A 13,245-nucleotide genomic window follows, 5' to 3' on the forward strand; every position below is an offset into this window, starting at 1 on the left:
TATTACAGCTTCATATTCAGGTATACAATACTATCTCTTCCACTTTGTAATTTTGACACTCTAAATATCCATCTTACAAAATTGTGCATATGTTTTCCACAGACTATTTGCATATAGTGAAGAATCAATTGCATTTTTCTTGAATTTATTAATGGACTTTATTAAGACTTGCAAAAGGGCGGCCACGGTGGTGCAGTGGTTAGCATTGCCGCCTCACAGCAAGAGGTTCTCCGGTTCGATCCTCGGCTGGGGTGCCTTCTGTGTGGAGTCTGCATGTCCTCCCTGTGGTCGCGTGGGTTTCCTCCGGGTGCTCCGGTTTCCTCCCACATCCCAAAGACATGCTGCAGGTGGATTGGACACTCTAAATTGGCCCTAGGTGTGCGTGTGAGTGTGCCTTCTGTGGAAGGTTGGGCGCCGGGCTGGCAACTCGACACTGTAAAACTCCACTGCCATTCAATGTGCGGACAAGGTTATCCGCTGTGGCGACCCCTAACCGGGAAAAAGCCGAAAGAAGAAGAAGATTAAGACTTGCAAAACTTTACAGAAATAAATTAACTCTTCATTTATAAACACACAAAGTTTCACTATTAAGGATCAGACCTTCCACCAACAGCAAAAATCCACTCAAAGGTCCAAAGAAAGTTTTATTGTAGAGATCACTTCCAAAAAAAACATGTACTGGGTACACACTTTTGTCCAAACCAACAGGAATTTATCAAATCATAGTGCTTCACCAGTTGAGGTAGTTTAAATAATGCAATCAATTAACAATCAAACAATTAACAGTTATTAATTACAAATCATTAAGATGTTTTCATCATAAAATGAAGTTTTAAAATGGTAGTGTTCAACACAATAAAAAATAATACAATTAATTCACAAAAATAACTTTAAAATAAATGTATAAGTCTTGTGTTCTAGCCTTTAAAATGGGAACAATAGAGAGATGTTCATTCATACCTGGGGGTATATTAGCTCCCAGTTTAAGTTGCCACTTAAGTTCACTTTTGTGTATTTTGTTACCCTAATCACCACCTCTCAGGTCCTTCTTAATAATTTCAAGGATACCAAACTTGAATCTAGCTTCACAGGTACATGACAAGGTGTGCTTGAATAGGACATTGTTAGTGTTTTTATTAGCTATAGTGTATTGATGTTCATATATACGTTTACGGAGATTCTTCTCCATTTTTCCAACATAAAATGCCCTACAGCTCTGTCATGTGCTCAAGTATGTTAAACTACTACTATTACAGTTACCATTGGCCAAGTGTACTTTTACATGAACTTTCCCTATTGTAATAAATAGTTCTTCTAAAATGAAGGTGCAGTAATCACATGCTCCACATTTATTTGTCCCTTGTTGTTTAGTAGTCATATGAAGTATGTGTTCAAAATAAAACTTCATATCTGATCTCATTTTTGAAACAAAAGTGGGAGACTTCCCCAAAATATAAAACACCTCACTGTTTGCTTCAAGTATCCTCCAATTTTCGTTAATGTTCCTCACCTTTCTTTCCAGGAGACCAAAATATGTTACCATAGAGTTGGAAAATTTACAGAAATGGTTTTGTTCTGAATGGGGGGTCGAGGGTTGGTTCACTACCTAGTAAAGGTTTATATTTTGTTCCCCACCCTTGTAAAACTTCCAAGGCAGTCTCATGAACCCAACTCATGGGGTAACCTCTGTCAATAAAGATCTGAGTGAGGTTACCAAGTTCACTTTTGAGGTTTTCAAGAGTGGAGCACATTCTTGCCCCTTTGATCATTTGGCCTCTAACTATATTTTTCTTAGTGTAAAAAGGGTGTTTACTGTTAAAGGCCAAGAAACTATTAGAGTAGGTTGGTTTGCAAAAAACCTTAGAAGTAAAAGTACCATTCACTTGTCTCTTAAAATGGAAACATCCAAGTAGTCTATGTTTTCCTTAGAGTAACTGTACGTAAATTTAAAATAAGAACACACATGATTAACGTGTTCAAAAAAATTGTTAACAATATTTTCATCCCCCTTCCGCAAGATAAACACATCATCCAGGTAACAAAGGTAAAGTTCTAATTGTTGTTGAAATCTGTGTTGAAAATTTACTTTTTTCCCCACGTGACCATTACCAAGTCAGCATATATCGGTGGACTATTAGAACCCATGGCCACCCCTTCAACTGTCTAAAGTGTTCTCCTTCAAAAGTAATGTAGTTGTTGTGTAAGATAATTTCCATCACTTCCATCACAAAATTGATGAGCCCCCCCCCTTCCAAAGTTGAATGTTCAAGCAGGGCTTCCAAAAAGAATTCTAACCCAGTTTGGTGGGGATGGAATTAAATAAATCCACTACATCAACTGTGGAAAACCATGTTGTACTGACAAAATGTTCTTGTTTAATCCTGGTGAGGACATCCCAAGAATTAATAAGGGGAGTGTACAATGCATTTTCTTCTTTTCCAGTTATGTACTATATTTTAATCAACATATTCAGAAGGGTGCCTTTCATTTGTATGTATGTGTGCATGTGTTTGATTTCTTCTGTGTGTGTGAATGCAAATGGTTGCAGGTTTGGGCTAGATCACTTACAGTAAAGTGAGGACTTTCTCCTTATACAACACTGTTGTGCGCTCTCATAGTTAGTATTTAATTAATGGGAGGTGTGTGGGAGATGCAGCTCACCACATAGGTGGTGAAGGGGACTTGCCCCCCTGCAAACACAGTATTCTTTGCTCTTTTTATGTGTTTTTTGACATTTCTGTCAAATCAATGTAGAGTATTCACTACAAAGAAACACTGAATTTGTGAATTCAATGTTTCACTATAAACCCATGAAAAGTACAAGCATGACAATTTCCATCTGAAACCACAAATATATCAATTGTTGTGAAACTTTGATTATAATTGATATATTGGTTATGTTTTATCACAATCATTTGAACAGATCATGTTTTTTTTTTATTTTTCTGATTTTGGATATACTCATCCGGCACATGAACGCAAACAAGTAACTGCATTATCAATGTGATGACAGTTTTACAGTCGAGTAGCTTTTCTTTGTCTTTGACAGCTGAGTCATTCAGTTATTTTCCAATTATCTCACATTTGGAAGCATAGATCAGAATGGTCTGTGGCTGATGGCCATAAAGCTGAATGTGAGGTTAATGAATGATATGGTCCAACGGTGAAGATGAAAATCTTAACTGGCTGGAGGCAACTGTGTATGTACAGAGAGGCTTAGCCAGTCATATAGACAAAGAAGTTACAATCAATTCCACAAGTTTAAAAACAGATAAACATTAGAAATGGAGAGAGAAGATACATTTACAAGTTGTTTATGTCTGAAGCAATAGTGGGGTTTATTTTGATGTCATCAGCAAGTAATTTTCCAAGGCATAAAATAGTCACTGTGTTACTTGTCAAAATATGTTTACCTGGAAGAAAAGAACAGACGTATATATTCCATGCTTAACTTGTCAAAATATGTTTACCCGACAGGGAAGAACATTTATACGTATTCCATGTTCAAGATCGAGGGCGACCTCTTCACACATCTGTAACGTTACTTTCGAAGAGGCTGTAGTATGCCATTAGGAAAGGGAAACAACAGTGCTGTAAATCCTCCATTCTGAGACCTGCTACCAGTGAAGCCCACCTAGCAGTATAGAAATCTCATAAAACATGAATCCCATAACCCCAATACATGGTGAATGGTGAAACTTTCCACTACACTCCTCAGCCAACTGTTAGATTATATTAGTGAGCAGTTGTGTATTTCGGATCTCTGTCAGACATTTTTATTTGATGACTGGCTGTGGTGATGGAGTGGGAGAAGTCATCTATAATTCAGTTTTCAAAACTCCCCTTCCAACTTACACACATCAGTCAAACCACTCCTTCTGACAGGAGATAATATGACCTATTTGCTGTTTAAAATAAAGGTACTTATTTGTCTCGTTTGTATTTCACAGAAATTATTGACAGCCTCTGTATTCTAAAACTGCATCTTTTTAATTTCAGCAACACATTTTCCATTTATTACAGCATTGTTTTAATTTTCCTTATCAGTTTTATTGATTTAGCATTGACTGCTTAGTCATTGAGACCGTTTACTGCGTCCTAAAAAGACAGTGTATATAAATAATTTTATTAATACAGGTATTCTGATGTTAACAGTGTACTTTCTGGTAATGGCTTATGTATTAATCATGAGTACATGTTAATTAATATACTCATTCATTTCTATATTCAAAAAGAATCATCTAATTTCTAATTTTATTATGGTCCTTAGGGACAGCAATAAAACGTTTCTTTTTCAAGATTTCCCGATTTCCCATGGCATTGTCCCAGATGTACTCAGGAGAAAGTACTTTGGTAGGTTTGTGGTACGCCAAGTATTTATTGAAATGACTCTCTTCCTGCCACGCTGCTTCCACACCTTTCTTTCTATCTTTTTGAATACCATCATAACAGACCTGGGTCATTTTGTAAATACCCTGCACAGTTCCAGCATAGAATGCTGCCATATAGTAAAAATCACCCTCATCTGCTGGTATGTAGGCCTCAGAAATTTCTCTTCGTTCATATGGAAAATGATTACGTTCTGAACCATAGTACGCTGGGTGAAGTGTGGCGACCAGTTCATCTAGAATTTCCACTCCTAAATAATCATTAAATTTCATATCAGAATCTGCACAAACAAGATAATCTACTTCTTTGTAGAATTGATTTGATATATGCTGATGGATACTCTCCATCCTCTGCATTGAGACATCTTGCCAACGTTTGTAAGGCTCACTTTCTACAACATGAAGAAATCGATTTGTTTTTAGGGTGATATTAGGTACAGCTTCAGGTTGGTCAGTAAATACATAGTAGTGCACTTTGTGTCCTACCATGAAGTATAATTCGGCTGTTCTCAGAAATTCAGGCAGGAACTGGACATACCTATATGGGAGAAAAACAGAACTTAAGTGGCACAACCAGCAAATGACACAGGATCTAGAATGCAACATTTAAGTTTGATATGTAATAAAAAGGAAAACAGTTTATACAATTTCATTATAACATAAAGCTTTGCACTATTAATATTTTATGGATACCACAATAACAAAGTCATTATATACATACTAAATCTAGAGTACTTGATAATAGTTTTCAATCTTACTCACAAACACTGGCTAATCTACAATGTATGTACTGTACTTGTGTATTGTGTACTATGTATGTATTCTACCTATGTTCCAAATTTCAGCTGTACACCACAAATCTATTAATTACCTTTATTTTTAAATTAATATTTTTTTGTTTGTTCACTCCACTGTAACTGTTGATGTGCCGCATACCACTGTAAAAACATGTCTTTTGTAATTTGTGTGTATACTGATCATGTCTAAATAACTAAATGTATCTGTAATTTTTATTTGTGGAGCTTTTCTCCCCGGGCCTCTGCTGAAAAAGGGCCTTTTCGGCTCAGTCAGACACCCCCGGTTAACAAATGTAAAATAAAATAAATAAAATAAATTTGTTAATTGGATTTGTAATAGATTGTTCCTAACAGAGTTATAAAGGCTAAAATCCAATTACTAGCCATTTGCCTTTCATGCAGCATTCTTCTTCTTCTTTTGGCCTTTTCCCGGTTAAGGGTCACTACAGCGGATCATCTGGCCGCTCATGATTGGCAGTGGAGTTTTTTACAGTGTCGAGTTGCCAGCCCTGCGCCCAACCTTCCCCAGAAGGCACACATATGCACGCACTCACGCCTAGGGACAATTTAGAGTGTCCAATCCACCTACAGCATATCTTTGGGATGTGGGAGGACACCAGAGTACCCGGAGGAAACCCACACGACCACAGGGAGGACATGCAGACTCCGCACGGAAAGCACCCCAGCCGAGGATCGAAACAGAGAAACTCTTGTTCATGAGTATACAATGCACATCACAACTCAGCTGATACACTTTTAATTTCATGTGTGGAAATTCTTAATTTTTTTTACTTTTTTAGCATTTACACCTTTTCTCCAGATCTCCAGTTGTTTGTTTACACAGTCCTAATATTCTTATTAGGTCACATAAATATATTGCACACAAATGCAGCAAAGCCATACAGCAAGAATATATTCCATTTCAATCTGATTTAGGGATAATTACCATGTTAAAGTCCAGCTGTAGTTCTTGCTGTCCCACCATTCCGTCTATCACTATCTCAGACTGTTTCACCAGAAAACAATTTACCATAATAAACATCCGTGATGATTCTGACAAAATATGAAATAATCTAAACAAAAATGACAATCTGCCTTCACAGCTTAGAATATAGGGCCTAATTAACATGTCCTATGTAGACCACCTGAAAGCCCTATCCCTGTATTCTGCTTATTACTGGCTGTTGAAGGGAAATCTATACCTGGCATAAAAGGCATTGCCAGACCTCATTTTGACAGGCCTCCTGCATATCTGCAAAACAAAAGCACCAGAATTATCCATTCTAAAGACAAACCTTGCCTGCAAAATAAACAGGATTTGCTAGACTGACAGGGATGTATCTCAGAGACTACCGCTTCACTTGAACAGGCTCCCTATCCATATGAAGAAGTTCCTCCCTAGCCCAATTTAAGTGCAACTTGAGCAGTTGGATGGGGAATAGGAAATTCATCCCTTGTTTGGCACATACTTCTCTCATGGACAAAGGCAGCCTTTAACTGGTTCATCTCCCTGGGTACTACTTTTAAAATGTTTCATCTCCCAATCCCCTGTGTACACTTTCCAGGTGTATCAGAACTTGGCAAAGATTTCTGATGCGTGGCTAGGCTTAAAACGGCCTACAGGGGCCCAGCTGGCACTCTGAAATCACTGCACAGGGGGAGCAGGATGATTCTGCTCTAACTGGCACGCCATAAGTCCTGCTTTCATAGATTAGATTAGTTCATAGATTAGTATCAAGCTAACTGCCCTTGTGAGCCATTTTAAGCCTAGCCAATTATCCCTTTGTAAGACTCAAACCCTGCACCTTGTGTTTGAAAGGCAAACACCTTAACCATTAGGCCACCCTCCCAACCCCATCTTTTCCATAAACAGTCATGGCCACTCAGATGGTCCAATCAAAGACTGATACAATAACTCCATGTGCAATGACACACATCTGTGAATCACAAGTCATGTAAAGTGTTATATTTACACATGTGCCATAAATACATGGCTTGCATTGATATCTATGGTTAGCACATCTCACATATGAAGCAATTCACAAACATTGGCAATATCTGGTTTCATCTGCATAGCCACCACTCTAACTGCCCGCTGTTGTTATAATACAAAGTGCTGATTACAAGCCCTGTGTTGTGTGCCAAGGAGGGTGAGATACATGCTTATCATATTTATCACTGAGGTCCCAGCACATCCGCATTACATTAGTGACTGCTTGTAAGACTGAGCAAGTAACTTAATATACTGCAGTGAGTACATACCACATGTGGTGGGAGATTCAACAATGTAATACAGGTGTGGGTATAGTAGCATATGGGGGGACGCGGTTGTCATTAACTAGATCCATATGGGGGTCAAGGTCATAATCACATACATCAGCACAGCACATAGATTCACTGAAGAATGTGTTTTGCTTTTAGGTGTACTGGTATGGCCACTTGAGAGATGAAAGCCTCAGAAAAGTTCACTAGTCAGAAGAATGAATGCTGATGCAGGACATCTGCACACATGGAATGTGCCCACTGAGCACAGACAAGCAGTAATTTTACCATATTTGACAGTAACTTTCACAGGATAAATATGCAGTTATAATGGGTCCCTACAAGTATCATGGAGGTTCCAGATATGCTAGTCCTTGGAAAGAAGGTACAGAATGCTGTGGCAGGCTGTCAGGACCACCACTGGGGGGAGGACCACAAACACAGAAAAGGCAGACAGATTCTGAAAAGATTTAAAGTCACTTACTGGAAATGAGGGGGGACTCAGCCCCTCACACTTGGGAGTGGTTTGGCTATGGCAACAGACCTGAAACCTCTCACATGCTAGTAGGCAAGGTACCAGGTGAGTAATACACAGCACACACCTCTGCATGAATACAAAGAGAGCCTGGCCATGGCCCATTTGAATATCTGTCCTAAGCACATCTGGTCTATCACTGCACCTTCATTTTTAACAAGGTACATTTTCCAAAAAAAAAAAAAAAAAAAAATATATATATATATATATATATATATATATATAATTTCCATGCTATAAGGCATGTCATAAGGGGATATGCTGGCAATGATGTCATATGCTTTCATGCATTCACATGTTCCACTGTAGAGATAACAGCACAATTGGACAACACAGGACTGACAGCAGCATAATTTTAAGCCTAGCAAATTTTCCCCAAAGGTGAGACTCAAATCCTGTACTTTGTGTCTGTGAGATAAACACCAAATACAATGCTAACCCCAAAACCTAAAATACTCAACATAGAAGGAAAACACTTATAGGTAAGTATTAGGCTAAATGTAGGTCATTTTAAGGTTAGCCAGTTACCCTAGGGTTGGCACCTTTCTTCATGGCTAAAACCAGAGTAAAGCCACACCCCTCATGTCATCAGTAACCCCGCCTATTCCACCCACTCTCCTGCCCACATCCCACCCATTTTGTGACATCATGATGACATCACCCAGCAGGGAATGCCCTCTTTTTCCGTTTCTGCTTCCTGCTTTCGGCTGATTTACTTTGCTTTTCTACAAAAAAGCATAGTAAATCAGCCGATTTACAAACTCCGATAGTCTGTTTCCTTTTTGAAACAGAATACCGGTGTTTGTACAATGTTTTCCAGACTACCGGAGAATCAGTTTGATTTTGGGATAGTCCAGAAAAAAACAGAGTTGTGGCAACCCTAAGTTACCCCCATTTGATGATTAAATTCTGCACCCTACTTTCACAGACACAAAGTACAGGGTTTGATTCTCACCTTTGAGGGAAATTTGCAAGGCTTAAAATGATCTACTAGGGACACTTGCTGCAGAAGCCAGTGTTGTGGGACACTGTCAAATGCCTTTGATAAGTCTAGTAGTAAGACAGAAATGATATTACCAGAGTCAATGGATTTGGACACAGTGTCCATGACGGAGATTATGGCAGTGGTGGTGCTGCACGATGGGTGAAAACCATGTTGTGTAGGGGTAATTAGTTTGTTTTGGATGATGTGGTACAACAGTTGCTTATGTATGCATTTTTCCAGGAGTTTGGAAAGGGGAGAAAGGATGGAGATTGGTCGATAATGGGATAGTTCAATGGAATTGCCCCCTTTATGTAAAGGGGTGATGATAGACTTTTTCCTGAGGTTGGGGACTATGGACTATGGAGCGATTTATAAGGATACAGACTAGATACACTATGGCTTCTGCAGCAAGTTTTAAGTATTCAGGGGGGAGGTTGTCAGAGGACAGGGAGCATGTTTTTAGTTTTTGAATGAGAGAGGTAGGGCCAGGTTTAAGAGAAAAGGGGACAGAAGATGTAGTACTGGTTTGTTGGGAATGTAAAGGTTTTTTTGTTTGTGCAGGTGTCTTGAGATAAGGGTAGAGGGGGATCAGAGATGGGGCTTGAGACAGTTGTGGAGGTGGGATTTGTTAACAGTTTGCTGATACTATTTATAAAGTGAGAGTTAAACAGGTTGGCTATCTCTAGGGGGGTTATGTCAGGGTATGGTGATGGAGTTTGTTTAGAGCCCGGGGTAAGTAAGTTTGACATGTGTTTCCAAAATTGTTTAGGATTGTTTTTGTGGTTTGCCAACTGATTGGAAAAGTGTGTTTTTTATCCAAGTTCACTAGTTTTTTTTGCTTTATTTTGTAGCTGTTTATATTTGATTAAGTTGGCATCAGATTTTTTATTGTGCCATTCATTCCATGCTTTATCTCTATCTTGTAAAAGTTGTTTGTATTTTTGTTAGCCAGGGAGCATGGGTAGCTTTTATTCTTTTGGTGCAGAGGGGTCTAGGCAGCTGAGGGTGTTTAGAAATATACTGAAGTATTCAAGGGTGTCTTTTAGTGGTAGTGTTTTAAGTGGGTTCCAGTTAGTGCGTTTTAGGATTTCGTTAAACTTTTGTTGGTCAAATTTTCTAATATTTCTGGTAGTTTTGTATGTGTGGGTTCTTGTAGTTTGTGGTGAAGATCTATATATGAATATGGGTAGGTGATCATTAAGAGTATTGGGTAGAGTGAGGGAGTAGAGTATTTGTCTGGATTAAAAACAAGAATCCAGTCAAGAATTGCACCTAGGGTATTGCTGTTATGCATATGATTGGCACTGGTAATGAGCTGGGTATAACCATAGAGGTTTATGCTATTAGAAGGGAAGTTGGTCATCAGATCCTGCCAGTTAATGTTGACATCTCCCATAATTATAGTCTCATTACTGATGTTTTCAGATATCCAAGACAGGATATCTTCCATAGTTTGGTTGTCTTGCTCAGAGGGTATATATAGACCAACAATGCATAGCTGTTTTGTTTTGTTAATTTGTAGGGTTTTGGTATTTCTTTAGGGAAAGGTGAGATTGTAATGGAGTTGGGATAGATTAAGGCTACCCCACCACCTTTTCTGTTGGTTCTGTCATTTCTGGGTATATTATAGCCTGGAGGTGTTATTTCAGTATCATGCATATGGAGTTTTAGCCAGGTTTCAGTGATTACTTGGCTATCTGGGGTGTATTGACTTAACCATGCATGAAATTATGTCATTTCATTACAGATACTGTGTGTGTTTAGGGTTGCTAGAAGAATATTTATAGTTTTTAGGCTTTTAGCAGAAAAAGCTGTAGTCAGGGGCCCTGGGTTAGGGTGGATGTCCCCACAGAAACAGTGTGCTGTTTGGAGAGGCAATGTATGAGGTACTGGGTAGATTTATTGTTGCGGACTACTATGTAGAAGGTTGGTTTACTAGTGATTGTGTCTGGAAGAACTTTTCATTTTGAGAGATACATAAAGTGATATTGAATTAGGCTTGCTTATATGTGACTAAAGCTTTCTGTGGTCTTGTCATGAGGTAGAGGAAGAGTAGTGTGTGTAATTGTTGCAGGGGTTGCGGAACGGTTTGGGGAGGTGATGTAGATTAGGAGACTGATACATAATACTAGAAGCAGGTTAGGGAGATGGTAGCACAATTTTAGTGACATGGTGTAATTTTGAGTTCTAGAAGGTAGGGGCAGTGGACAGGGTGGTAGAGTGCAGATTATGAAGCTTCAAGGTGGAGCTAGTGTAGTAATGTGTGGGGTTATGGTGTTGATTGGATACATGGAGGCAAGAGTGTTTGTAATTGGACAACTGGCTTTAGGGGGGTGGAGTAATTGTGGGTATTAATCTAGGGAAGTTCTACAACACTGTGTAAATCCTTTAATAAAACAAAGCTTTTAGACAGATACATTCTTCTTCAGTGCTAATAAAAGTACAGTTTTGTACCTACCATAAATGTAGATGTTCGAAGATCCACATTGCTGCAGTCCTAACACTTGGGTAGTCCGCTGTCCCTCGATCGGCCCGAATATCAGAGTATAAGGCTGACGTCGGTCAAGGCGCATTTGACTGACATCAGAACGTCAGGGTACAAATGCGCATGACCGACGTCATATCCTCAGTCTTTTCTTGCCCCAGATGTCAGAAGACCCTAAAAAGAAAGGTCAAAACCCATAGACAACAACTAAACAAGCAACCAGCCTAACACCAAAAATATGTACAATATATACAATATACCTCAGATGGATAACCCAACCCACACAACCACCTCAAACTACAGAGGGGAAGGAGGGAGGACTGCAGCAATGTGGATCTTCGAACATCTACATTTATGGTAGGTACAAAACTGTACTATGTTCTTCATCTCACATTGCTGCAGTCCTAACACTTGGGTAGAATCCCAAAGCAGAGGTAAGGGAGGATGGCTAAACTATAATGAAGCAGGAGCTGCCAAAATGCCCTGCAACACAGCAGTGGCAAAACCAGCCCTGGATTTAGAGTACAGTGGAAGGTGGTAATGCCTAGAGAAGGTATGCACTGAACTCCAAGTGGCTGCCTCCAAAATATCCTTAGTTGCCACCCCCCACAAAAAAGCTGTTGAAGTGGCAGTAGCCCTAGTGGAATGAGGCCTAATCCCAGCTGGAATCTCTTTGCCATGATGGGAATAACAGAAAGCAATGCAAAATCCAATCCACTTAGAAATAGTTTGTTTTGACACGGGCTTGCCCTGAGAGCACAAAGCAAAAGAAACTAATAACTGCTGAGATTGTCTGAACCCTTTAGTTCTGTCCAAATAATATCGCAACTGCCTGTGTACATCTAAAGTGTGCAAAATCTTTTCCCCTTTATTTTGGGGATTTGCATAAAAAGTAGGCAAATGAATAGTTTGGTTTAAAGCCACACTAGAAACCACTTTAGGCATAAAGGAAGGATTAGTACGTAAAGATACCCTATCCTTATGGAAAATTAAGACAGGCTCAACTGCCATAAGGGCCTGCAATTCAGAAACCCTTCTTGCAGAGGTAAAGGCCAACAAAAAAGCAGTCTTCCATGACAAATATTTCAACTCAGCAGTAGCTGCAGGCTCAAAAGGTTGTAGAGTGAGTTTCTCCAACACAAAATTGAGATCCCAAGCAGGAGTAGGAGCCCTGGGTCTTATATTCTTTGCCCCTCTAAGAAATTGCTTGAACAAAGGATGAGAAAACAACGGTGGGTCACAGTCGTAGTGAGCTGAAATTGCTGCAGCATGAATCTTAATAGAAGAGAAGGACAAACCTTTGTCCAATAACTCAGTAAGATATTGAAGAGCCACACCTAAATCAGGCTCAGAAACATCCAAATCCTTAGCTGCACTCCAAGACAAAAATCTCTTCCATTTATCTGCGTACACTTTCCTTGTACTAGGCCTTCTAGCTTCCAAAATCACATTCAAAACTTGTTGTGGAAGTTGAGACCCTCTATGGTTTAAAACAGAATATGCCAGGCTGTTAGGTGAAGAGAGTGAAGTTTGACATTGAGCAAATGACTGTCCTCCTGGGACAACAGATGTGGAATCAAAGGCAAAGGCCATGGAGGCTTCCGTACTAGTCTTCTCAGTAATGGGTACCAGTGCTGTCGAGGCCAATCTGGAGCTATCAAAATCATCCTTGGCTTGTCCTGTCTGACCTTCAGAAGTACCTTTGGGAGGAGAGGCAGAGGTGGAAAGGCATACACATGAAGATTTTTCCAACTGAAAGAAAGAGCATCCACTTTCCAAGCTGTGGGATGAAA

The 13,245-nt window shown here is 39.4% G+C and overlaps 1 protein-coding gene across 1 annotated transcript in view; it reads right to left on the reverse strand.

Annotated features, from left to right (window-relative positions):
* Positions 1-631: 631 nt before the first annotated feature.
* The window catches only part of LOC122809763 (histo-blood group ABO system transferase-like), a 55,079-nt gene continuing 42,465 nt past the window's right edge, over positions 632-13,245 (reverse strand). Inside the window, exon 2 of the mRNA XM_044081491.1 lies at positions 632-4,926. Within this exon, the coding sequence (XP_043937426.1) occupies positions 4,242-4,877 (636 nt within the window). The 5' untranslated portion in view covers positions 4,878-4,926 and the 3' untranslated portion in view covers positions 632-4,241. The remainder of the gene's footprint in view (positions 4,927-13,245) is intronic.

The sequence above is a fragment of the Protopterus annectens genome, chromosome 8.part0 (genome assembly GCF_019279795.1).
Source record: "Protopterus annectens isolate FY-2018-M chromosome 8.part0, PAN1.0, whole genome shotgun sequence".
NCBI lineage: Eukaryota > Metazoa > Chordata > Ceratodontiformes > Protopteridae > Protopterus > Protopterus annectens.